This window comes from Delphinus delphis, chromosome 17, assembly GCF_949987515.2.
Source record: "Delphinus delphis chromosome 17, mDelDel1.2, whole genome shotgun sequence".
Classification (NCBI taxonomy): Eukaryota; Metazoa; Chordata; class Mammalia; order Artiodactyla; family Delphinidae; genus Delphinus; species Delphinus delphis.
This window is the reverse complement of record NC_082699.1, coordinates 72,334,763-72,361,516: the sequence shown is the minus strand read 5'-3', so window position 1 is coordinate 72,361,516 and position 26,754 is coordinate 72,334,763. Positions and strand designations below refer to the sequence as shown.

The following is a 26,754-nucleotide window of genomic DNA, read 5'->3' as shown; positions in this document are numbered from 1 at the left end:
ACTCTGGGGCCTGCCCTTGATGAATCCCCATTCCCTGGTCCGTGCGTCCCAGCAGCCAGCAGGGCCTGATGCACAGAGGATGCTCCCTCATCATCTACTGGGAGGAAACAGCAGCCTGGGATTCAAACCTCGGGAGGGTTATTAAGACATAGTTTGGCGTCTCCCAGGGATGTTCTCGAATGAACAAAGCTGAGTCACCACTGCTTCTCTGCATGTAGACACTTTATTGAAAGTGAGTGGCTAAGTTGGAGAATAAGGTGTCCAGGGTGGCAGCTGGGGTGAGGCTGGCAGGGTGGGGGGGTGGATCTCGGGGGCTGGTCACTTGCTGTAGGTCTTGGAGCCAAACTCTGGGAGACCTAGGAGGTCTTCTGTCAGCCCAGGGGCAAACGGGTGGCCTTCCTCTTCAGTCCCTGCTGACGGCCCATCCTCAGCTGCATCTGGAACAGGAGGGGCAAGGCTGGTCTAACCTGGCTCAGGACTCATCCTCCCTCGTCTCTTTCCCTTTGGCCCAAAGAGACCTCAGCCTCTGATGGGAGTTCCCTACTAATGCCCTACAGAGGGACATTTCTGGGGTGGGGCACCAGACTTACCTCCCGGCTCTAGGGACATGCTAAGGGTACAAGGGACTTGGGTTCATCAACTGAGAAGATAAAAGCAGAGTTGAGAGTCTAAACTGTATATTGGGCAAAAGGTCGCTTCCCTGCTGAATGCTACACTCTGCCCCTCCCCATGTGAAGAGCTCCTGTCACACTGAAAACCTCAGCTCTGCACCGCCTGCCCCAGGAAGGCTTCCGGGGAGATGTGAGTCCTCCCTCCTTTGGGGGTCTCACTAGCTTGGGGGTAGACTTCCATCGTGGCACCCAAAAAGCTGAAGGACATTCGCTGGGTTCTGTCACTCACTCCCCCACTCTTCTGGAAGCTTCTTAGGGCACTGCATTGATCTCTATATTCCCCGTGCCGTCATTATGATTCACTTCTTCTCAGCACCTTTGCAACAGGAAGTTCTCTTCAACAGGAAGCAGTGAAATACGCATTTCTCCCCCAGCTAGGAAGCCCTCTCCAAGATGTTTCGTCCGAGCCACCAAGGGCAGCGGGCGTGAGGTTCAAGACCCTGCCTTCCTTCCCCACACCAATGCTGCCATCGGTCCCCTACTGAACCCGCCCAGCCCTCCCCAGCCCGGGCCTCCCAGTATCTTCTCCCTGTGCCCCTCCCATCCCCCATCAGAACAGGAGGCCCTTGACAAAGAGAAGCCGCCCCCCCAAAGACTGTGAGTTCCTCACAGGAAGGGGCAATGCCAATGGCATCCCAGTAACCCAGTGGCCCTGGATCCCTACCTGCTGAGGCCTTTAGAGACCGGATGTACTTGGACCAGAAGGAACAGTCGGCCTTTTTCAGGCCCTGTCGATTGGGCAGCAGGACGCTGAGCTCCTTGTAGCTCTCTGCGCCGTCACGGGGCACGAAGTTAGGCCAGGGGGGTGCAAACCCAGGCGCTTTCCTGGAGAACTCGTGTGGGTAGTTGGGATTTCTGGGGGAATGAGAAGAAAGAAAGAAAGTTCCCCAGGAGGCAAGAAAGTTCCCCGTGAGGGAAACTGCTCTCTCCTTTCATCACCTGGGATCACTTCCCACTTGCACGTGGTCTCTGAGGACCACGTCACACATCTTCAGGTGTCACAGCAGGAGTTGAACCTGCCCTATGTGATTCCAGGGCTGTGCTCTTAACAGCTGCATTACACACAACAGAAGTTGCAGATGCCCGAACTCTTCGCTCTTGGGCCATTTCTGGAAGAGGAAAGGTGGGAGCTCGCGACCCAGCAGTGTCACTCAGGACCTAGTGCTGCCCTCTGACTCTCTGAACGCTCAAGACGTCACCGTGTCTCTTTCAGTCCTGGTGTCCTTTATCTGGACACCACAGACAGTGTCTGGAATGCCTTTGTTTGCCCAAGGCCTGTGCAGGAAGGTGGGCCAGGAGCTGGGCAAACCTGTTGGCCACCTTCTTTTTGAAGGTCAACTTCCCTTTGAAGTTTCCAGGGGGCTGAGCACCGTGCTCGGTGAGCACTGCTTGTCTGGTGTAAAGGGAGACAGGGTGGAAAGGAGAGCAGGAACCAGTTCTGGAAGTGGGAATGGTGAGTATGCTATAGCTGGGCTAGAATAGAGGTTTGTGGGGAGGCCAGAGGCAGACAGGGAAGGATCTCGCGTGTCGTAACTTCATTTGATCATCTAAGACAGTGGTTCTCAACTTGGGGTGATTTTGCTTTCCAAGGGCCATTTGGCAATATCTGAAATATTTTTGTTCTCACAACTGGTACAGGGGTGAGGTGCTCCCAGCATCTCATGGGTGGAGGCCAGAGATGCTGCTGAACAGCCTACAATGCACAGGACGGCCCCACGCAAAGACTTATCCAGCCCTGTGTCAACAGTGCCAAGGGCGAGAAAGTCTGATCTAGAGCCATCAAATGCGGCTGAACAAGGGAGTGTATGATTGGGATGTTTCTTTGTTAAGACTAATCTATGCAAAGGTCATTTTGGCTAGAAGGGGAGGCTGAGCCGGGGAGACCAGTGGTAGGGAGGAAAGGGTAGTCCATCAACGCAAAGTGTGGCCTTTGAGTTCAGAATGAGGGGAGGGAATGCACGGGGCAGGCTCCAGGCACACGTGGTCCACTCACCCGGATCGGATGAAGTTGGAAAAATACTGCATGATTTTCAGGGAAAGGCTTTTCTCCTCCAGAGTAAACTGCCCCTCGTAGGCAGGGTAGAAGGGAAGCCCAAAGGCATATCGAACATCTGCCAGCAATTCCAAGCTGGGAAAACACACGGAAAGAAGAAGGAGCAAAAGTTAAAGGAATAATAAACTGCTGGAAGAACCAAAGGAGCCAAAACCCAATATTCTTTGCCCAGCGAAGATTTTTCTCTCTTTATGTTTAGGATTACTGTTTGGTGCTTAGTTTAGTAGAGATTCTGCTTGGCCCTTAGTCCAATGGCCCCACTGGGGCAGATCCATGGCAAGTCTACAGGTTAAAGTGTACTCAGTGCTGAGCACTTAACTCCCCGGAAACAACCTCTGTAAGTTTGTAAGCAATTTTCCAAGAGAATGTTCTCTTGACCACATTCCAACCATGATACTTAGAGTATCAATTGAACATCTGTTTCTTCGAAACAGCCCGCATTTTCAAGCCCTTCTCTGTGCTAGTCCTTGTTCATAGATGGCTTATACTTTCCAGCTCTTCAAGGTTGCTATTCATCCATGGAACCAACCCTAACACAGTGCCTGGCACATAGCTGGTCAGTAATATATGTGCTGTGCTGAACTGGATACCTAATATGCAGCAGACGGGGGGAATAAAGATTCGGAAGCCAGATGAGTGGTTTAAATGGACTGAGTTGGCACTGGTACAGGGGGCCATGGGAGTGAGCAGTGGGAGAAAAGCTGGAGGGACTTTAAAGCTGTGTAGTAGAGAAACTGGCTTTTCCCAAGGAGAAGTCTGGCCTTTGCCCTCTGGTGTCTGGGAGGTAATCCATGTCATACCTGATACGAGTGTCTTTGTTTAGGGCAGCGGCTGGCCACGCTGGACCTTCTGTGAATGTGGCCTCATTCAGCAGTCTCAGCGCAGGGGCCGTCCATGCCAACGACCAACCACGTGACTCAGGGTGGGGGGCTTTGGGTCACATGGTAACAGTCAGGCTGGAGGCTGACACCAACCACACAGGCAGTCAATCATGCCTATGTAACGGGGTCCCAATCAAACCTCTGAACACCAAGTCTGGGGGAGCCCCCCTGGTCGGCACCGCTCTGTGTGCATCGTACATCAATGCCCAGAGGGTGAGCCCTCCTGGTTCCATGGGGAGGGGACAGCGGAGCTCGTGTTTGGAAACCCCCCAGGCCCGCCGCTATGTCGCTCTTCCTTTGTCTGATCTTAATCTGCATCCTTTCCCTGTGACGACCTCAACCACGCATACAGCAGCTTCCCGTGAGGTCTGTGAGTCTTTCTAGTGAATTATCAGACCGGAGGGTGATTTGGGGAACCCCCCCGAATTGCACTTGGCGTTAGAAATGAGCACGATCTTGGGTGGAGACTGTGTTCTCTGACCTTGTAATTGGCCTAATTTATCACAAGAGTCAATCTCTAATCTTACAGACGAAGTTCAGAGAGGTTTCCTGACTGACGCAGAGACACGCTGTAACTTGAGCAGCAGAGTTGGGCCGGGAACATTGCTAGGGAGCATGATGCTAACCAAAGGCCTGGAGGGGCCCAGGGGCGCCATCCCCGGGTCGTGGCTCCTCCAATTTCAAGGTGTGTGACTTCTCGAAAATTATTTGACCTCCCTGATTCCCTGCTTCGTCATCTACGGATTGGGTATAAAATACCTACTGCACAGGGTTGTTGTGAAGCTGGAGATAAGATGGTGTGTATGCAGTAGGTACTTAAAGGCCTGGCCCACTGCTTTCTCGTCCATCATTCTAAATACTTCAGGATGTAATCAACCATCTGTAAGGTAGCAGCAGTGTCTCTGGCCAGGCGACCAGTGACTCTCATCCACGCTGGTATAATGGGCAGATGTACCGATTGGACAGATGTCCTGGGAAAGGGCTCAGACCAGGTGGCTCCTAGATAAAGGCAATCTGTACAGAGGCTAAACTACTCTAAATCAAGATGCAAAGTTGTGTGAATAGACAGTGTGACGCTGGCTCAGGGTGACTCACTGTGATGACGCCCAGAGACGGGAAAGGGGACCCTCAAGATTAGGGATGTGAAGGGGAACATTTCAAGACAAGAGGGGGCCTTCTCTGCTATCCCTTGCCTGCTCATGTCGGGAACTGAGGTGACCCACCAGCGCAGGGCTGGAGCTGGAAGCCAGGCACCTGGCCCAGCCTGGGGACTTCTGAGGGGCTCGAGAGCTGGAACTCCTCCTTTCATCATAAGAATTATCAGCAGGTGTACATGTGACTAGTAGCATGGCGCAGAAGAAACGACACGCCACTGAGTCACTCAGCAGAGACCCCGCTCTGTCACTTGTCACCCGTGGAACTTTGGATGAGTCATTTGACTTCTCTGAGGCTTAGTTTCTACATTGTGAGATACAGACCAGAGCAGCCATCGCATGTGGAAGCTATTAAAACAAGTGTTTCACAAATGCCAGGGACGACGTGATTACGGTTATTATGTGTGAATATCGGCCACCTCCACCGGAAGGCGTCATAGAAGGAACACGAGACAGTGTGAGCCACACAGGATGGACAGCACTCGGTCAGGATGGAGAGAATAACAGCCCCAAAGGGTGATGTCTCTTTGCAACTGTTGTCAGGGACCCCGACCCTCTTAGAGCAGCTGTAAGCTTTACTTCATGCCTGAGCAGGAAACAGAAAGAGGCAGTGGCATCAGAATTTATAGGTCCTGGCACCCGAAGAGCCAAGTCCTTTGTCCAGCTCTGGTCAAGCTCAGACGAGAGCCCAGAGTCTGCGGCCAGCCCTGCTGAGCGCCTGTTCGGAGCTACTGTTTCCTGAGCACCCGAGATGTGCCAGGGACTGTGGTTGGTCTTTGATCAGCAACTTTCAGAACCAGCCAGGAAGTAAAGTGTATCATTTGCATCGTTTCCAGGCAATGACCCAAGGCTCAGAAAGGTGAAGTGACACGGGAGAGCCAGGATCGGAAGCTGTTTCCCAGACCCCAAACCCTGTCTGTCTCTACTCTACCTCTGGGGGTGCAGCGCTGAGGACCAAATCAATACCCATTAATTTGGGTATCAATGCCCCAAATTCTCAGTGGTGTTTTAAGAGCCATAAAAGGAAAAGGAACACAGGACAAAAACATGCCAGGAAGATAGACATCGTAAGAAGGGCGATAAAAAATCTCTCACTAATACCCATGCTTGGTAGTTCGCAAATCACTGTCACCTTGCTTGTCTCAAGGGCCCCGTGAGTAGGTGGTATTGGAATGATTCATGGAGTTTTACACTGGAGGAAACTGAGGCTCCCAGAGGCCATTTTCCTCCCAAGGCCCTGAAACTCAGTGGCGATGCCAGGACCAGGTCTGGACTCCAAGGCCCGCTGTCCTCTTGGTCTTGTTGCACAGGGTCGTCCACCGGCACCACTACCACCACTGGGCTGGCTGAGGTCTGTGCATCTCAGTGGCTGCATAGGAACCGGGGGAGCCCAGAGTCGCAGGGGTCCCCCTCCCCCCGCTGCCCCGACCCCCCGAACCCGCTCCTCCCCTACAGCGTGTGGAAGGGAAATGTCTCGGGAGGCCCTGAAGAGAAAGTGACTTTATTCCTTTCCTACTGCTGCCCCCTAAGAAATGCCACAAACTAAGGGGTTTAAAACAACACACATGTACTATCTCACAGGCTCTGGAGTTCAGAGGTCCAGCATGGGTCTCATTGGGCCAAAATCAAGCGGTCAGCGGGCTTCATTCCTTTGGGAGTGGCTGCGGGACAATCTGTTTCCTACTCATCGGGGGTGTGACAGAATTCAGATCCCTGAGGGGAGGGACCCAAGTTCCCGTTCTGTCGCGGGCTGTAAACTGAAGGCCATTCCCAGAGGCCACAGTTCACGGTCCTTCTTCTCTACCCTCAGAGCCATCAACAGTCAGTGGAGTCCTTCTCTCGTCCCATCTCTCTGACCCGCTCCTCTGGCCCCTCTCCTGCTTTGGGGAACTCGTGTCGTTAGATCAGGCCCACCTGGGTAATCCTGAATCATCTCCTACGTCCAGGTCCTGAATCTTATCCCATCGGCCAAGACCCTTTGCTACGTAAGGTGACATATTCACAGGTAGGGTGGGATTCGCATGTGGATGTTTGGAGGGGCCATATCCTGCCTTCCACAGTGGCCTTTTCCACTGTTTCTTCCAAAGAAAGCTGCATTCCCAATGGTGCAGCGAACAGCGTTCAAATCCTGGCTCCACCACTTAAAGCTATGAAATCCTGGGGAAGGTACACAACCTCTCTGAGGTTGTAAAATGGTGACACAAGCACGCTTCCAAACATTGAATGAGGTTTAGCAACAACATTTTTCAAATCCCTTGCTCAGTGTCTGGCTCCAGTGTTCACTGCTATTTTCGTTTCCCCATGAGAACCGTCAGAAAGCTTAGGAATAAGGGTCTCTAACGTGAGGGTCCAGCACAGGGTTCCAGAGGACCATAAGTTCCCTGAAATTAGTATAACATATGCCGTGACGCTGTGGATGTGCATATTCCTTGGGAGAAGCTTCATAGTTTTCATCACGTTCTCCAGAAGATCTGTGCCGATGGTGTGACGGTAAACGCTTAATGATTGGCTTTTGCCAGTTTCCACGGTCTCCCACCATAGACGATGCCAAACTCCCAAAGTGATGTCATAGAACATGAAGCTGGGGAAAGATGTGCACAGCGGCTCCTGGGACCACACGCGAGCTGGCTCCAGCCCGCCACCCAGAGTTGACAGAGCACTGCCTTGGGGAAAGGCCTGGCCTTCCAGCGCATCTGATCTGTTTCATCTGAGGGCTCGCTGCGCATGAGGATGGCTGCTTTGCTTGCTCCTGAGCAGGATGCTGGAGTTATTTCAAGCTGTTGAAGACAGACATCTGGAGGAGGGGCAGGCAGTGGGAGCCTTGGAAGAGGGCTTATGGGATCGGAGCACCAAGGCCTCAGGGAGTCTGGGCTGAGTCCCTGACCCTCTGGAGGAAGAAGAGGGATTTGGAGTCAGCGTCGGCAGAGGGGGACACGGAAGGACACTCCAGGGACTGACGAGGTAAAAGGAGGAACTCGCTAGCTGAATGGCTGCAGTGCTGCAGGCTGAGGCAGGCAGTTCATGCCTGTTGATGTGGTTTCTAGGTTCTGTGCTGGATGTGATCACTGGTACGTCATATACCCAGACTTGTGGCACTCATGTGGGTATATGGCCACACTGCTTTTATTTAGCTTTTCGGTGTCATCTGCTGTCTTTGATAATAATCCTCCCATCATCCTTCCCTAACCTGATAGTCACGCATCCTATCTCAGACCAGGTCTGGATCTTCCCATCGTCCCATGTGGACATGGGGTCTAGGAAAGCTCCCTGCCCAGGCTGGGTGAGCTTGGCTCAAACCCCACTGACTCTCAGCTACTCTACCTGTGAAATGGGTCTGATCATCCCTGTTCAGCCTCCCCTGTGGCATTACCAGATGCTCACAGACTGATGGTGGGTGGAAATCTCTCTAAAAGCTACAAATTACCATCCAAGCAAGAGCTACTGTTGCTGGTGTTGGTGACGGTACATTTAGCCAGAGGGTGGGGAAACTGAGCGGTCACACAGCCCGGGGGACACCTGAGTGTGCGCTTCGGTTTCAGGATGTGAATACAGTTCAGTGAGGACAGTGGCAAGACACTGCCTATCGTGGCAGGACTGCACTTGAGTCATATTTGCCAAATGCCTACTGTGCACCATGCTCTGAATAGGTGCTGGGGGAAAAGAGGCATAAGCCTGCCATCCATCAGGGAGCTCACAGTCTGACAGGAAATGCAAAGAAGCCAACATTAAAAAAATAAAATTCTGTGGGTTGCATGATGGATACATAGATATCAAATGATAGAATTGCTTACAAACTTCATAAAAGGAGAGAGAAAAGCAATACTACTTGTTTCAGGCAGGGGAATGGCGAGGAGTTCGTAGAAAGTCAGAAAGGAGAAATTATGGTTGATTTGTGCCTTGAAACGTGAGTGGAGGTCTCTAGGAGTGGGTGAAGTGTGGACGGGTGTCCGGGCAGAGACTTGGGGTGTGTGAATCACAGACTGGGTTCTGCGCTTTGTACGGACGACGGGGTGGGAGGTGTGGCCTGGCACAGAGGGGTGGAGGCAGGACGGGGAGCTGCGGCGGCAGGTGACGGATTCTCCAGCGCTCTGGGCCTCATGTATTGTGAGAAGTGCATCACGCTGAAAAATGAAATTGGAGTTTTTCCTGATCCAGGAAAATCAAAAGTTTGGGAAACACTCAAGCACATGCTCACTAAGGTCTTTAGGCTCCGGTCCTGTGGAAGGCATGAGAACTGAGGCCAGAAGGAACTGAGGGCCACATCTTAAGGGATAGAGGACATTGGTGGTTTCTACACAAGCCAGTCACAGGCTGCATCTCTTTCGGAACGATTGCCAGAGGGGGCTGGGAAGAAAGCTTAGAACTGAGAAATCACAGGGTGGCTGCAGTTATCCAGGAGAGATAGAAGTTTGCTTCTTTTTACAGATTGTCCCCCGACCTTACCTGTCAGTCATCCTGCATTCCAGCAAGTCAAAAGTCAAAGCCACCTTTCAGAGACTATTCATGTACAAGCTCCTGACCTGAGCTCTGCTTCCAGTATAAGAGAGGCATCACGTGTGGACACTGGGGCTCGTTAGGGAGCACGACTGAGATGGTGTCCCCAGAGGAACGCACTTGACACTGGGCCCTGCTGACACAGTGACCCGAGCTGGGGATCAGGGTGCGGAGAGGGACTGGGTAGGATCTTTCTTGACATAAACAGGCCACACGTTTACCTTCCAGGGCTTGAAGAGGCTTTTGGCTGGGGCCCGTTGCTCCAGCCCATCTCACTGGATTGATTTGAGAGTCTGCTGTTCCAGAGACTTCTATCCTTGTTGTTCTGTCCGAAAGAGGAGGCTTGCTGACCTCATCCCCATAAAATATACTCCTTTTTTTAATCTTTAGCCAGCATCTCTAGATAACTTCCTCCAAAAGAAATTAGGGAACATGGAGGAATAAAAGCCCTTCTGCTTCCCAGGATTTTTTCTTTTCTTTTTTTTTGAGGGATTGTTAAATAACTTACAAATAGGAGCTTACCAGTGTACTTCTCTTTGGGCAAATCTAATATGCAAAAGTTCAGATTCTGCCTAGGAATTAATCAAGAAATAATTATATGCTTTGGTTCGCGTTTTACAAAGAGATGCGCTAAGCAATACTTCAAATAATTCAACCCCATCCCCGGCCCCAGATGAAATACTTGCAATATTTCCGTAACTCCCTAAAGCCCAGCACAGCGGGATGATATATGCTTTGGCAAATCCGGCGAAGCTTTCAGAGGACTTGCTGGATTAACCTGGACATTTTATTCTCTATATGAGGTGCAACAACTGTTGCTCAGAAAAGGCTGAACTTTCCTGGTCCAACACACCTACTCTCACCAGGAAGTTAGATGTTTACCAAGAACCAACTGTGTTCAGCACTGACCGGTCTGTGCCAGTAATGGTTCTTCTTGTAAGTACAGAGCTGAATTAAATGCATTACATGTCACGTGGATGCCCCACTTTCAAGAAACCAGAAGTGGACATCCACTTGCATTATGGTTATGGGTTTGCACAAATTTCAAAGGGAGAACTCTAAACCACATTTTCCTACTCAAACTTTTGACCCTGCATGAGAAGAATGGCAAGTAAATGCACGTTTGTACGTTTAGAGTGAAAATTAAATGTTTCAGGCATATTCATTAGTCATAAGTTCCCACTTTAATTGATTTTTTTGATTAACTAAATGACCATCATATTGGATAACAGGGTTTCTATTCTATATTCAATTAAAAATCTGGTTTTTAGTGAGTTGTGTTCTGAGTGTGAGAGAAAAGACCAAGGTGCATTCTATATAACCTGTCTTAAAAATCCCCAATAACTTTCCATCATACTCAGATAAAATACTATCTCTTTGCTTGCCACAGCTTACAAACTCTTATGTGAACTGCAAGACCCTGTCTTTTTTCCCCATATCTCCAGCTACTCTGCTCCTCTTCAATAAACGCCAGCTCTCTGCCCGTCTTTATCCTCAAACATGTCAATCCCTTCCCCTTTCTCCTTCCTAGGGCAGTTATCTGAATTTACTCTACATGTTTATTTGTGCATTGTCTGTTCTTTGCACCCTAGCCCTAGACCCTCATCAGCCCACCCCCCTGACTACAGTGTTAGTCCCAAGATGGTAGCCCTTCTCTGTCTTACCAGCTGCTCCACCTCTAGGATCTCCATCTCAGAGAATCTGGGGCAGAGAAGACAGTAATTATTTGTCGAATCAGTGTTGAAGAGGATATATAGCACAAGCCCTTATACATCATGAATTTGGCTTCAGTCTCAGAAAATGATTTACTTCCATCTTTACTGGGAAATAATCTTGTTAATCACACAGGATGTAGCCAGGCCAATGGACCCAGTTCAAGAATTCAACCACTTAATAGTTGCTTTGGTTTGCTAATTCCAACTAATTCACCAAGACAGTCAAGTAAAAACATAATATTTGGAATCTGGAATGTTAAAGGCCCCTGGAATGCACAGAAACATCTAGAATGCCAATGCAGTGGTGTACAAAATATCTTGAGCCTGGAATTGATGTCTTTGTTTTTCCAGGGTTGGGACAACTTGTGAAGGAGGAACATTACTGCCTCTTTAGTCATTCTGATAATTTTTCTTCTCAGAACCTTGTTTTTCCTAAAAGGAAAATAACCCAAATATTGGCCATCTACAACACGCCAAGTATTTAATGTACATTGATTTGAATCTTCACACTATGAAGCAGATGTAACTACACCTATTTTCTAGGTGAGGAAACTATGGTGAAGGAACTTGCTCAAACGCAGACAGCTGACAAATGGAAGAAATGGGATTAATACCCTAGTTGGTTTAACCTCCAAGGATGTGTTCTTTCACTACACTGAACTGCTTTTCCCAAAATGAAAGACTGGTCCAACGTCCTACACGGAGCCTGGGTAGGCGTTTAATCCCAAGAGCCCTACCCCACTGCCCATTCAAAGTCAAGTCTCATCTCTCTAAAATGCCTCTGCACCGCTGAGACGTGGCAATGACATCTCAGGACTCCGGGGGCGAAGGACTTTGGAATAAGGACCTGAACACAGCACATAATTCAAGCATGATGGCTCGCACACAGCCCCGAGGTGAATTTCCATGGGAAACGATGAACTGGCACCACCCCCAGGAATCTTAAGATGATGGGTCCCCATCTCCCCTCTGAAGCGGCCACAGCAGATCTTTCAGGAGCTGCCACACAAAAACCACTTCTTCTGTGGTTGCTTTCTTCCCGGATCTTGTTCACTCCAACGTGGGTTCCCCCAGCATCGGACATTAAGCAGTATTGGTAGCACTTACTGAGTGCCAACTTTATGCCAGCCAGCCAGCTAGGCCGTTTGCGTGTTTTGTCTTATTTGATCCCGACACACTCCTATAAGTGTACTATTATTAGCTCCATCTACGGATGAGGAAACCAAAGCTCAGAGAGGTCGTCACTTGCCAGAGGCTCGAAGTGAGAGGCAGAGCCAGGATAAGCCCCCTAAGGACAGGCAACGTCAGAGAATACATCAGTGCTCCCTTCTACACTCGCTGGGGCCTGGCTCCTGGAGGGATCCCCCAAACCTAGGCTAGCCACAGGGTCTTGGAGTCCGTGGCTCGTGAGTGGCAGAGTACACAATGTGGGTCCCGCCTAGGAAGACACTTGGGCGAGAGTGTCCTATGGGAGGAGCTGGTTAGAGAGAAAGACATCAACTGTCATCAACAAGATGGCGATGCCGGGACTGGCAGGGAGGGAAGAGTCCCAGCAGAGTGTGGGAGGTGGCGCCTAGACACAGCCGGGCAAGAGAGAGAACAGCCACGGCCTCAGACCTAGGAGTGGATAGCAGGCCAGGGTCCTGCCTGGTGTGACCACGGGAGAGAGCCTGCCAGCTTCCAGGTGAGCTTTGTAACAGAAGAGCCAGATGCTCCGGTTTGTGGTGCACTGTGGTCTGCCCGAGGGTCCGTGGGACCAGGGACAGTACCTGGCGGCGGAGGGATCTGTGTTGATTCAGGAATAAGATCTGGGAAAGGGGTCACACCCTCTCTCCAGGTGGTCTTAGTGATAACTCCCATTTTAAGGGATGCCAGCAGTGCTTACCAACAGAGGACCATTTTGGGCCCCAAGGGACAGTGGCCTTGTCTGGAGACATTTTCAGTGGTCACAACTGGGAAGGTGTTTCTGGTATTGAGTGGGCGGAGGCCAGGGTTGCTGCTAAACAGCACAGAATGCACAGGACAGCCCTCCATGGCAAAGAGTTATCCAGCCTGAAACGTCAACAGCGTCCAAGTTGAGAAACCCTGGATTACAGTCATCACTGAAAATCCCTCTTCGTGAAACAGCGGGCTATAGATGGGAGCCATGGAGGAAACTGGCTCAAAATCTCCCCAGTGAGCAGAACTGAGCAAAAGAAAACTGCTAAGTTTTGTCCTCGTGTCAATAGTCTTGGTGAGCAAAGCTGCCAGGCATTGTGGTGTGTACAAACACATACACACACCCACAAACACACCCTAGATGCAGACACTGCACCCCTGAACCCTTCCAGCAGCCCTGTAGGACATGCACTATTACTCTCCGCTTGGATAGATAAAGATGCATGGAGGCTCAGAGAGGTTAAGCAACTTGTCCAAAGTCGCACAGCTAGCAGGTGGACCTAGCCATGGCAGGCACTCAGAGGCTTTGGGTTGAAGTGGGTGCAATTGAAAGAAAACTGGAGAAAGGGCAGGAGGCAGGGTTTGAGTCCAGACTGCCGCTTACTGACTCTGGGACTGGGACATAATTCCAGTCTTCTCTGGGCGTTTGTTTCTTTATCTGTAAAATGACTTGGATGAAATCATCTTACATAGTCTATGATGCTTTGAATCTGGATCTTAAAATTGCACCTTCTTCTCACACTGTAGATTTTCCTTTTTTTGTCTCCTCCCCCATCCATTACACTTATTCTTTCCTCACAAAAGTTGGCCCTCAATTTCAGAGATGCAAATCTCATCTACATAATCCAGGTGAGCATGCAATGCTGTGATCAATTAACAAGAGTCTGCAAGAAAGTGGTAATTTATTGTGTTTTGTTCACTAGCTATGCCAGGAAGGCTAATATATGCTCACAGACAGATGGCTGAAACCATAAGGCACGCGCATATATTTTAAGTCTGTAGATTTCAGCCAGAAATAAATGAGAGTGTGACAGCTCCAGGGCAGAGTGAGAGAGATGTCTTTTCGAGCAGAAAAGATAAACTTGCCAACAATTAAATGGGTTAGTTTCTATGATTCATTCATTGATTCAAGTACCTACTACATAGACGGCACCATACTATGGTCGTGGTGGGGAGAGATGATATATGCCCAGAAAGATATCAAGCACGTGTTCTGATGGACAAGAATAATGAGACACTCTTACCATTTTCTGTTTGCCAGGTCCTGTTCTATACACAAATCATCACAATAACCCTCTGAAGTAGGTACGATTATTCTTCTTCCCATTTTCAGTTGAAGAAACTGTCACCAAGGAGGTTAAGTGACTCGCCTTAGGTCCCTGAGCTAGTAAGCGTCAAGATGGGTTTCTAACGAGGCAGTTGGCCCAGAGTCGCTGCTCTACCCAGGACACTTTCTGCCTTTGTACAGTTGGCAACATCTCTGCCTGTAAAATGTTTCAGTGGCTCTGAGTGTCTCTTTCCTCCCAAACTGATAAAATGTCAGAGTCAGAAGGTGTCTGAGAGGTGACTGAGCCCAGACATTTTTCATATCTCTGTAAACTGAATGACCTTGAAATTTTAATAGAAGCTCAGTTATGAAGTAGAGAGAAAGGGGCTGGGAAGCTCGGACCCTCCATCTCGCTCTCCTTCTCCCCCGGGTCCACAGAGCCCAGTGAAGAATCACTACTCCTGACCTGTCCCACCTCCTTACTCCCATTTTGCAGATAGCAAAACCGAGCCCCAAGGAGCCTGTACACTAGAGTGGAAGAGACCCTTTCCCACCTGTCAACTGAGGTAGTTGGATCAGCTTCTGTCCTTCAGCATGATTTCCTGAGCACCTACTACGCCTCCTCTGTGCCAGGAGGCTTTCTAGGCCCTGAGGTGACCCAGGAGGCACTTTGTGTGGTTCTGATGCACGGGCGTGGCTTCCTTTCAAGGAGGGTTCTGTGGATCAGCGCAGTGGCGTCCTGTCTGTGGGTCCCCAGAGGGGCGTGAGGATGCTTTTCAGCAACAGAGAAACCCAAACTGGCCACAAGAGACTGAGGATGTGGTTTGGATTCTGTTCAAGGGCTGCTCCTCCGGGAACCACCCTGATCCCAGGTCCAGACAGCCTGCTTTGCACCCTTGCCCCTCGGGAGCCTCCCCAGCAGGGCTGTCATGTTAGAGAGAAGGGTGGTGCTTTGCGTTGAACTCTATCCCCCTTAAAAGATATGTCGGAGCCCTGACCTCTAGGACCTCAGAATATGACCTTCTTTGGGAATAGGGTATTTGCAGAGATAACCAAGTTAAAATGAGGTCGTTGCGGTGGGCCTTCATCCAGTCTGACTGGTGTCCTTATAAAAAGGAGAAATTTGCACACAGACACACAGTGGAAAGATGTTGTCTACAAGCCAAGGAATGCCTGAGGCCTCCAGAAGCTGGGGCGTGGGGTGCCTGGAGCAGATCGTCCTCTAGAGCCTCCAGAGGGAGCGCGGCTGTGCCGACACCTTGATTTCAGACTCCCGGCCTCCATAACGGTGGGACGCTACCTGTTGTTCTAAACCCGCCCGGGTGTGGTACTCTGTTACAGCGGCCCTAGGAACCAAATACAGGGGGGCTCAAAGCATTACTGATGCTGGCTGGAATCACCTGGATCCTTTTGCTATGTTACGTTTTGATCGTTTTTGTCCTCATATAACAGGTGCAGTTCTTATTTTTTTGCCACTTGGAACTTTTGGAGTTCCAAGCTGTATGCACACGTTGAAGGCTTTTGATGGACTTGCTGCAAGAGTATCGCGGCTTCTGCTACAATCTCTGCCTTGAAAGAGGGGAAGGTGGAGAAGCAGATGGAAGAACTCGCGCTCTGGGTGTGAACTCCTGAGAGCCCTGGCATTGGGGAGGCGCTGCCAGAGCACTCCACGAATGGCTTCCCATGCCTGGCCTCCCTGGATGTGGTCTGGCCTCCTGGATGTGGTGGCCACGGGATTAGGAGACCTCCTTTCATCTCTGTCCAAACCCTCGGCTCTTCTCACCATTCCTTCTCTCCCGAATGCCTTCTCACCAGAACCCTAGCTTGGCATTTACTTCCCTTCCCACAACCTGGAGGCAGTTGCTTGAATCTAGGAAGTAAATCAAGTTGGAATTATAAACACTTCTAAGCAGAGAGACTGCGTGTTTTAGTGGAAAGAGAATTCTGGGGCTCAGAGAAGCTATGAGTAGGTCACTGCTCTATAACTAACGGCTGCTTGTCCTTGGGGAAATCACGTGGAACTTCTTGAACCTCAGACTCTTTATCTGTAACACAGAGATGCTCTTTCCAACACCGCTGGCCTCACAAAGATGGATGTTCCGTGAAGTGTTATGAATTGAATAACCCGTTGGGGGAAACCAGGTAACGAGTGCTTGTTTAGGAAAACTAGAATGTCTGGGGGCCTGTATTAGTTTCTCATGGCTCCTGTAACAAATTACCACAAGCTTTCATGACTTTATAGCAACAGAAATTTACTGTCTCACAGTTCTGGAGACCAGGAGTCCAAAACCGGTTTCACTGAGCCAAACTCCAGGTGTGGGCAGGGCCAGGCCCCCTCTGGAGGCTCTAGGGAAGAAGCCACTCCTCTTTCCTCCAGCTCTGGTGGGTGCTAGCATTTCTTGCTTGTGGGTACATCACTCCAATCTCTGCCTCTGTGGTCACGTTGCCTCCTCTTCTATGGGTACCAAATCTCTCTCTGCTCTCTCTTATAAGGACACTTGTGAAAGCACTTAGGACCCACTGGGATAATTCAGGATAGTTTTCCCACATCAAGATCCCTAACCTAATCACATCTGCAGGACCCCTTTTCCTTATAAGGGAACATTTACAGATTTCAGAGGTTAGGACCTGGTATCTTCAGGTGACCATTGTTCAACCTACTATAGGGATGTTGCCAATTATAATAAGAAATCGTGTATGGTTGTAAGACGTCCCTTGATGCTGGTGCAAAGCAACACAGGTTAGAGAGGGATAATTTATAATCCAGATACTATTCACACCAACTCAGTGAGAGGAAACCATTAGCCTCATTTTGTAGATTAGGAAACTAAGGATCAGAGAGGCAAAGGAGCCTGCCTAAGGCTGCACAGCTGGCTAGTAGTGGAGCTCATCCTTCAGCTCTAAAGTTCACTTTCGGGACTTCCCTGGTGGCGCTGTGGTTAAGAATCCACCTGCCAATGCAGGAGACACGGGTTCGATCCCTGGTCTGCGAGGATCCCACATGCCGCAGAGCAACTAAGCCCGTGCACCACAGCTACTGAGCCTGCGCTCTAGAGCCCATGAGCCACAACTACTGGGCCCATGTGCTGCAACTACTGAAGTCCGTGTGCTGCAACTACTGAACCCCGCAGGCCTAGAGCCCGTGCTCCGCAATAAGAGGAGCCACCGCAATGAGAAGTCTGCGCACTGCAGCGAAGAGCAGCCCCTGCTCACCTGAACTAGAGAAAGTCCACACGCAGCAACGAAGACCCAACACAGCCCCCCCAAAAAAGTTGACTTTCTTACACTCAGTAACAGACCATGGACATGGGCGATGGATGTCCTTGCTCCATATGTCCTTGCTTCATACTTTCGTATGAGATGAAGCAACACACTCTGGCCTCTTGTGACACCTGACCCCCTGACATTCTGTTACCAAAGGAGCTCCAATGTGAAGTGGCTAATCTGATGTAATTTGTGGGACTCACATCAGATTATGTGGGAAGTTACTGGCCCAGCACTGGAGGGATCTGGGGTTTTCCAGCACAGGTGAAGAGCTCAGGACTGTAAGGTCATGAAGAAGTAGAACACGCGGCCTCACAGTCCTCCCTCCAATGCCCTGGAAACCTTGTGCCCCAGCAACGCACGTTGCTTTGCCTCCCACTGGCCGAGACCAAATATGCCTTATGACACCACTCCTCTCTGTTCCTTTGTTTAGCTGATGGCGCTATGAAAACCGAACCTTTGTTCTTTTCTTCTTTATTTTTCAATCTTTTCTTTGACTTCCGGGAAACTAGGATCACATCCTGGGCCCACTGGTCGCCGCTTCCTTTATCACTGGTTTTCTTTTGCTTGTATCTCTTATTTTTCTTTTCCATTTTGATAATTTTATTGCCCTTGAGACTTTTATTATAAGATACATTGAACTTATTCTGGAAGTTAGAAGGGTATATAAATTAGGGGTAAATAAAACTCCATTTGTTGCAAAAGAAATCTTTTTATACTTTGGAAAGTCATTTTCTTAAATTAAGATGAGTGTTCAGTTTTTAGAGACATAAACAGGTAGGATTAATAAAGATGGCTCCTCCCCCCAAGCCAGGTCAGTCAATGAATGCCTGATGTTGCAATTCCAAACTGCTTCCTATATCTTTTATTTGACTTGCTCTTCCTACAAGGCTGTGAGATAAAGTGGTGATTACTATTCTACCCATTTTTCAGATGATAAAACTGAGACTCAGAAAAGTTAAGTGACGCGTCCCATGTCATTGAACCAGGACTTGTATGATGGTCCTGCCTTCTTTTCTCTGCTGGCCTGTGGATCACAGAAGTGACAGGGACCCTCTGCCAGATTCTCTTTGTGTGCCAACACCCGCTGTGGCCACGCAGCCACCTTACCTGCTGTGGCCGTAGCTTTCAGGAGCGTGATACATGAAGACGTTTCCTTGGGCTCTCCTTGCCCAGTGTCTGGCCATGTCGATCACAGGACAGATGATAAAGTAGTCCCTGGTGAGAGGAGGACAGAGGATGGGGTCTAGCTATGCACAGCTCTATGGACAACAGTGCCGGGTAAAGGCTTCTCCCAGGCAAGGGACCTGGGCCACCAGCCAGCCCCTCTGCATAGGCCTGCAGAGAACACCCCCCGCCCCTCCTCACACCCTCCAGCTTTCCTCTCGCCCCTGCTGGCCCCCCTGCTGGCGCATGGTCCAGCCTGCTTCACGGAGGGCCACGAGCACACACTATGTCCATACGATGCATCGCAGGGTCAAGAGTCCCACGGAACAAACATCTTCCCAGGACATCAATTTTACTCAAAGACTTGGGAGCAAAACATTTTATATTAAAATAAATATAATATACTATGAAGCTGAACATAAAATAATTGTGCATTTTGAAGGAAGATGGAGACCTCAGGGACGTTTCAGGTTATGACACCTTTAGACCAGTGGCTCTCAGCTGGGATGCCTCCACGCTCCAGAAGACGTTTGGCAATGTCTGGGGGACATTTTTGGTTGTCACAGCTGGGAGTGGAAGGTTCCACCCTGGCAGCGCTGTGGATGGACCTTGCCGAGGAGACTGGAGGCAGGGAGGCCCATGGAGGCTGCTGCCTCAGTCTGGCCAGGAGAGAATGAGGACCTGGCCTAAGGGAGGAACGGAGTCCACCTCCTCAGTGAAGCCTTTTTTGGTTACCTGCCCTCCTTCAGGCCTCTGCTCTTGCCCTTGTTCACAGATTGTCCTCAAAGACAGTTACAGGCAAAGTTGGGGCAAGAATGAACATAGGTTTCTGAACTCTAGCCCTGAGCTCTTTCTACAACATTGATCTAAGCCAGTCCCGACTTGGCTGTGAGCTGCTCAGGGTCCAGGATTTGGACATCTGTGAGTTCTTCAGGTCCAGTCTGGGGCTGGGCCTCCAGGAATAGGTGTCGGCTATTTTGTTCAAAGCTGAGCTCTCTACTAGAAGGAAAATTAGAGCCTTCCTGTCCCCAAGATGCCAGGGGGTGGTACAAAGTTTTATTCTGAACTAGTGAACCTCTGATTGGAAACCACAGGCTCCTGGGAGGAATGACCAAGAAGGACAGTGGGCCTCAACATCTGAGTCAAGTTCAGCAGAGGCTTCTGAGCCTTGACAGTGGCTCTGTCCCCGGGGACAATGAGCAAGGGCCAGTGTGGACCTCCCTCCCCGAGGACGGGAAAGAAGTTACAGGATGCGGAAACCACCTGACCACACTCTCCCGGCTTGGAAGGGGGCCTGTCAGGGAAACAGAACATGTCAAGCAGCCCGTGAGGAACTCAAAGGTGACACGAGAGCTGGAGTCCCCACTGTGGTCTCATCCCAGGGGGCTCTGCAGGCAGAGAGAACTGGAATCCTGGCCATCTCTTGACGGTGCTGAGAGGGACATTCTGGGGACGGCAGAGCCTGTGATGGGTGCAGGCACCCACTAACCCCTCTTGGGTTGGGGGACCTGGGCGGACTTTCCCAGGGAAGGAAGCTTGAAGCAGCGGACTTGAGCAACAAGACGCATAAGCAGTGAGTGCAGAAACAGCACTCCCCACCCCCGGGAAGGGGATGTACGGCGTCAGAAGCCCTGGGTCTTCTGTTCTGGGTGTGACATCAGGCACAAGCCTTCCCCTGTCTAGGCCTCCATTTCCTGTGGAAGGTGAACTCTGGCCGCCCAGCAGAGTCACCTGGGGGAGCCTTGAAAACTACCGATGCTTACGAGGCCTGGGCTCTAGCCACCCTTGGAGCTTTCCTCGCGCTGTTCTCAAGGGCAGCAGGGGTGCAGGTACTGGGCTGGAGGTGGGGTCCTCTCTGCTGGGCTGCCCCCCGCCCGCTCTCCATCCACATAAGCTGAGCGCAGCTTCTCGGTTCGGGGCATATCCAAGCAGGCACCCTCTGACGGCGCGCGAGCACCACGGAGGGGAGGGGTGGGTCACCCTCGTGTCTCCCACTGGCGGGCAGGCAGCCCGCGCTGTGGACTGAATGACCGACAGAGATGAAGCAGTAGCACCAGGCCCCGGTCCTCCTGGGGGATCTGAGCATCCCCACGGCCTCGGGGAGGCGGAGGCAGGACGGCGCGCCCAGGCGGCTCACCTCGCGGCCGCCTCCAGGGCGCGGGAGAAGGCGGTGTAGTCATCCGCGTGGTGCTCCAGGGAGTAGTACCACGTCGCCGCAGCCTGCACGTGCTCGTCCGCCGCCTCGCCGCCCAGAGAATTCTGCAGCGCCTGGTAAAAGGCTGTTTTGCTACTGGTCCGGCCTTGACTTTCCTCAAATTGCTTAAAAGAAAATATATGGAAAATCCCCAGTCAGATTCTGAAAGGCCCGACTGAGCATAGCTCAAGCCCTTGGTCTAGAATTTTCTCTCTCGGAGGCAGTGGAAGACGGCGAGAAGTGCGTGGGAGCTGGAGCCCGACTGCCTGGTGGAAATCCCAGCTCTGCCCTTTTCCAGCTGTGTGGCCTTAAACAAGCACCTGTACCCCTCTGTGCCTGCCTGAAGGTGGACACAGTGGAGCCCCCAAGCAGGGTGGCGGCGAGGGTTAAAAGGGTTCATACACGTGAAGCCCTGAAAATGGCGCCTGGTGCCTAATACGTGCTCACTGAACACAAGTCTTTGTCGCAGGCTGATCACAGGTCTCACGCGTGCTCGTGCACTTGGTTCTCAGCCAGCTTGTCACCTGGTTTTGTTAGGAGAGCTAACTTCAGTCGCATTCACTGACTCAAGCATTCAACGTAGGGACACTGCCTGTACCCTTTTCTACTGATAGACGCACTCTTGGTCCAGGGCCAGCGGCTTGCTAGGCCTGGGAAACAGCCCTGAACACGCTAATCAAGCTCTCTGCTCTCAAGGGCCTTGCGTTCTAGTGGGTGGAGACGGAAAATAAGCAAAGAGTTGTGCAGTTCATCCGGGACAGGTGCTATGAAGAGAAACGGAGCAGGGTGAAGGGATGGGGCAGGGCTGTTTTATATAGGATGGGCAGGGAAGGCAGGGAGCTCTGTGGGATGTGTGTCCAGATGGAGATAACTCTTTCTCCCTCCCTCCCTCCCTCCCTCCTTTCCTTCCTTCCTTCTTTTCTCCTTTTTCTTTCTTCCTCAGTCTCTTTTTTCTCTCTTCTTTTTAAGATTTATTTTTAAATCGAGGTAACATTGGCTTATGACATTATATAAGTTTGATGTGTCCAACATTCCGTTCCTACTTCTGTGTACCCTACAGCATACTCACCACCAAAGGTTCAGTTTCCGTCTGGTCACGCACACTTGAGTCAGTAAATGAAACTGAAGTTAATCCCTTTTACCCATTTGCCCTCGCCCCAACCCTCCTGCCCTGGTCACCACTACTCTGTAGCTTCGTGTTCATTTTTGCTCGGTTTGGTTTGTTCATTTGTTTGTTTCCCATGTGAGTGAAATCGTATGGTATTTGTCTTCCTCCTCCCCCTTCCTTCCTTTCTTATCCTGTCTGCCTGGGAGAGTCTGGGGAGGCCATGTCATCCCCTCAGGACTCAGTTTCCTCATTTCTGAAGACAAGGGGTGGGGAGGGAGTATCAGTGACGCAGCTCTGGTGTCGGAGATCCAGACCCCTCGGCCCTTGTACAGTCCTAGGATGTGTGTTTACATATTTCTAGGCTCTTATTTCAACACGGACATGTGCTTATCAGGATATCCTGACATGTTTAAATTGTTTTTCTAAACATTACCAAGCACACAGGAACTGTGATTAGAATTCAAGGAGTGGGTATGATCAGTAAGTGACCCCTTCCGTCCGAGACACTCTTTCAGCACATCCTGGGGTTCTGGGTTGGACTGCCTTCAGCCTGGCTCACCAAGAGGCTGGACCAGTGGCTGGAATCACTGATCAGAGGCACGTCTGCTGGTGGCCACACACCAGCTTCAGGAGAGATGAGGAAAGGAGACAGGGAGAGGTGTGCAAAAAGGGCTTCATTTGAATTCTATCTATATTCCATCTATCTATCTTTGTTATCTATCTATAACGGGTTATTTCTTGGAAAAAGATCTGAAGCAAATGTGGCAAAATATTAATATCTGTTAAATCTGAATAGTGATGTTTCTTTTATCAGTGTTTTTTTATATCAAATATTTCTGACCATGATCTATAATAAAAAAGACATTTTATACATGCAGAATTCACACACACACACTCACCCTCGATGCCTGGAGTAACGTTCACGAACAACATTCGTACTCATTGCTGTTAACATACATGATATATCTGATAGTTTCCATTCTATTCTAGTCTAGTCTAATCTAGTCTATTCAAAAATGCCTGCCTGAAATCTACTTAATTGACTTCACAGCCTACTAATAGTTTAGGGGGAAACCTGCATTATGTTATTCCCTGTTATTTTCTGAGTTTTTGGAATATTTTATCACAAAAATTATATTAGTCACCATTCGCATAACTCCAATTATTGCCAAACATTTAGCATGTGTATTTCACTGGAGTATCAAAAGCACCATACGAGTTGGGCAGTTGCATAGAATCATTGCCAGATTCCAGGGAAACCTGCATATAAGGGGCTTAGCACAGCTCTGGGCACACACGGTCAGTAGCGGTGAGCGATTGCTATTGCCCTGTCCCAGGCGCAGGCAGGGGCCCCTGGGGGGCTTCAAGATGCTGCGCTGAATCCCCAGGTGCTGTTATTGTCAGTTTAACGCCTAGTGTTCCAGAACTACCAAGTGGCAGAGGGGCACGCAGGGCTCTAGCGGGTGCCCAGGAAATAAGTGTTGGACAAATGAATGGAAGAGACACTGACCTCCACAGAGAGAACACAGGTGAGGCTGCAAGTCCAAAGTAGAACCTCCTAGATTCAAATCCCAGAGCTGGAAAGACCTGGGCTTGGATGCCCGCTTTGCTACGTATTAGTTATGTGACCTTGGGCAACTTACTGAATCCCTCTCTGCCTTTGTTTTCTCCTCTGTACAATGGGCACAATAATATTACCCTCATCATAAAACTGTCCTGAGGTTAAATGAGATGACACCTACACACTCTTAGCATGATGTCGGCGGCTGGGTGTCTGCAGCGCAGCTGGCCCAGGGGAGCCCATGCTTTAGAGCCAGGCCTGATCCAGGCTGGTCCCGCTGGCTGTGGGTCCAGATCCTTGGGAACTCCTCTTCCAGATCACTGCTAGAAAACGACTGACCTCTCCCAAAGGACAGAGCCTCCTTCACGGGTGCTGCAGAAACTCTTTCCATAAGATGCACCTTTTAGGAGCAGCAGGGCACCAAGCCCTGGGCCTTGCCAGAAGTACCTCCAACCATCTGAACAATTCCATGGCTAGAATGCTAAAGGGAGGGGCCCAGGTTCTGCTTCCACAAAATTGCAATTTGTTTCCCATTCTGAGCGGATCTGAGCCTCTGAGACAAGCTGGGCCGTGGCTGCATCCACAGTCAGTATTTTTTTTTTTTTTTTTTTTTTTTTTTGCGGTACGCGGGCCTCTCACTGTTGTGGCCTCTCCCGTTGCGGAGCACAGGCTCCGGACGTGCAGGCTTAGCGGCCATGGCTCACGGGCCCAGCCGCTCCGCGGCATATGGGATCTTCCCGGACCGGGGCACGAACCCGTGTCCCCTGCATCGGCGGGCGGACTCTCAACCACTGCACCACCAGGGAAGCCCCACAGTCAGTATTTTGAAGAGACGGTTGGAGTGCGGATCTGAGCCCCCTGGGGGCGCGTGGGGATGCGAAGGGGCCCGTTCTCAGGAAGACCCAGGTCTCTTCCTTCTTGGCGAGGACAGAAGCACAGATGCTGTTGCTGGTTTAATTAGAGAGGCAGCAGGAGGGATGTGGCTACCACGTGACTGCCAAGCCAGGGCCGAAGCCACAAGCTGTAATGACAGGCAAGACGTGCCTCAGAGGCGGGTTTGCTGGGCCTGGGCTCATTAAGGGCCATCGAGAATTGTATTAATTATTATCAAATGGGTGACAGTAGATATTACTTCTCTCCCCCCTCTGGTTAGTAAATTACTAAAAGTAGGTGTCCTTGTGTTCACCCCAAGTTTGAGAAACAGGATGACAGCCACGTTGCTGCAGGGTCTTTATCTTCAAGTCACTGTTCAGTCAACAAATTTCTGTGCAGCGCCTGCATGTGCCGGGAGCAGCTCCAGGCATCTGGGGTACGTCGGGGAACCGCACAGCCCACGTTCCTGGCCCTTTGGGGGCTTTTAGTCGAGTTCGGGGGAGGGACGGCACAGGACAAGTCTTTGTAACAGAGGAGGTTCGGTGGTGATCACTATGGCACAAGCGAACAAGCAGGGCTGGGGAGGGCGCAGGGTGCTGGCTGGTGAGGGTTGAAATCGTAAATGGGCTCATGGGATGGGCCTCGGACCTTGTGGAGGACAGCGGAGCTGAGACTGGAGGGAAGCGGGTGTTGGGTGTGGGCTCTGCAGGGCCCCAGGAGGGAGCCCGGGAGCTGCTGCTTCTTACTGCTTCTCTTCCGCCATGTGGGTCCCACGAGGCTGCTCGGAACCCCAAGGCGATCCTCAGAGCTCTTCATTCCCCCGCACCATCCTCTACTCTCAGGGACTCTTCCCGAATCCCCTCCCTCTTCTTGGACCAAGGGACACTCCTTCCCTCTGAGGCTGATGCCTCACTGCCCGGCGCTCTAGGGACCCTCCCCTCTGCTTGTTCAGCGACGTCACTGGGTAAATCTCCCCCCTCTTAGAACATGCGATGTGCAACTCTCCGTGACTCCTACCGCCACCCAGAAGGAAACGCCAGCCAAGGTGTCTGTCTGCCCACCTCGGCGTTCCCAGCACAGGGAATTCACCCCTCACCCCACAGCTACCTGGCCCCTCCACTCCCCCACCTCCACGCTTGCCAAGGTCGCTGATGGTCAGCACCAATGCCGGCGCAGCTCACCATCCCAGCCTGGGGCTCTTTCTTGCCTGGACTTGGTGACCCTCCCCATCTCCTTTTCCATAAAATTCTCCATCTCGGGCTCATTTCTGAACCTCCCCGCCACCTGGCTGTCTTGCCCACTTTAAATGCTGATGTCGTCCCCCCCACAGTTGCCACCCCTGCCCTTTCGCATCCCCTTCTGTCCACACACGCTCATGAGGTGGTACCATTTCCTCCCTTTGTTTCGACAGTGATCCGTAAGTTGACGATTCCTAAATCTCTCTCCAGCCTATGTGTACTTCCTCACCTCCAGAACCTTCTTCCCCTCCTATTTTCCCAACCTCAGTGATGAAGACCAGTACCCAGCAACCTGTTTCGAAAAGAGATGTTTCCCGACTCCTCCCACTTGCTCATCTTCCCCAGGGCTCTGCGGTACCATGGTCCTGTTGAGTCTCCTCCTGAGGACGTCTCAACACACTCCTCCTGTCCACTTCTCCTGCCCCATCGGGGCTCCTTCCCTCCTCCTCTCCTTCCCACCCTGGGACAGAAACACTGACAATGTTCTCTGGGGAGTGGGGACCGCAGGAGGAGTGCTTTGTACACGGAAGATAGTTAATTAACTTTCGTACACTGATTACTCTTGATGTTATGCAAAATGGTTATGACTTCGTAAGTTTGAGAAGAGGGAGACCTGGGGCAGCATCTCCAAAGGCAATTGGGTGAACTCTGAAAGGATGAATGAATGAACAAATGCCCCAGAATTCTCTAGAGCTCTGAGGTAGGTAGAGACACAAATACTCTTTCATTTAATGGGCATAAATGAAAGACATACTGTTGGCCAGCAACTGAGGATTTGAAATGAACATGACACAGACCTTGCCATGGGACAGCCTGGTAAGGTCGCAGAGGTAATGTGGCAATGAATGAAGTGGTCATGAAACCTGGCTGAGGGTTGGTGTCCAGTGGAGATGGAGGTACAGTGGAAAGAGGGTGAGTTTGGGAAGCACATGACCACTTCCTCACTCTCCCCTCAGCCTACTCTGATCAGTCCGGCCTTCCACTAACCCCACTGAAATGGCCCTTACCAGGGGCGCCCAGGACCTACATCCTGTCAGGTCCGGGGTCAGATCTCTGCACTCAACTCACACCACTTCCAATGACATTGTACACTTGACCTCGGCTTCCTTTCAGAAAAACATTCTTTTCTTGGCTTTCTGTGACATCATAGTTTCCTGGTTTTCCTCCAAATCCATA

The 26,754-nt window shown here is 50.8% G+C and overlaps 1 protein-coding gene across 1 annotated transcript in view; it reads right to left on the bottom strand.

The window, feature by feature from the left end:
• Window positions 1-245: 245 nt before the first annotated feature.
• TG (thyroglobulin) overlaps window positions 246-26,754 on the bottom strand; it is a 241,949-nt gene continuing 215,440 nt past the window's right edge. Inside the window, exons 44-48 of the mRNA XM_060035310.1 lie at window positions 20,742-20,923; window positions 18,548-18,655; window positions 2,665-2,799; window positions 1,336-1,526; window positions 246-437 (exon numbers count right to left, since the gene is read on the bottom strand). Of these exons, the coding sequence (XP_059891293.1) occupies window positions 319-437; window positions 1,336-1,526; window positions 2,665-2,799; window positions 18,548-18,655; window positions 20,742-20,923 (735 nt within the window). The 3' untranslated portion in view covers window positions 246-318. The remainder of the gene's footprint in view (window positions 438-1,335; window positions 1,527-2,664; window positions 2,800-18,547; window positions 18,656-20,741; window positions 20,924-26,754) is intronic.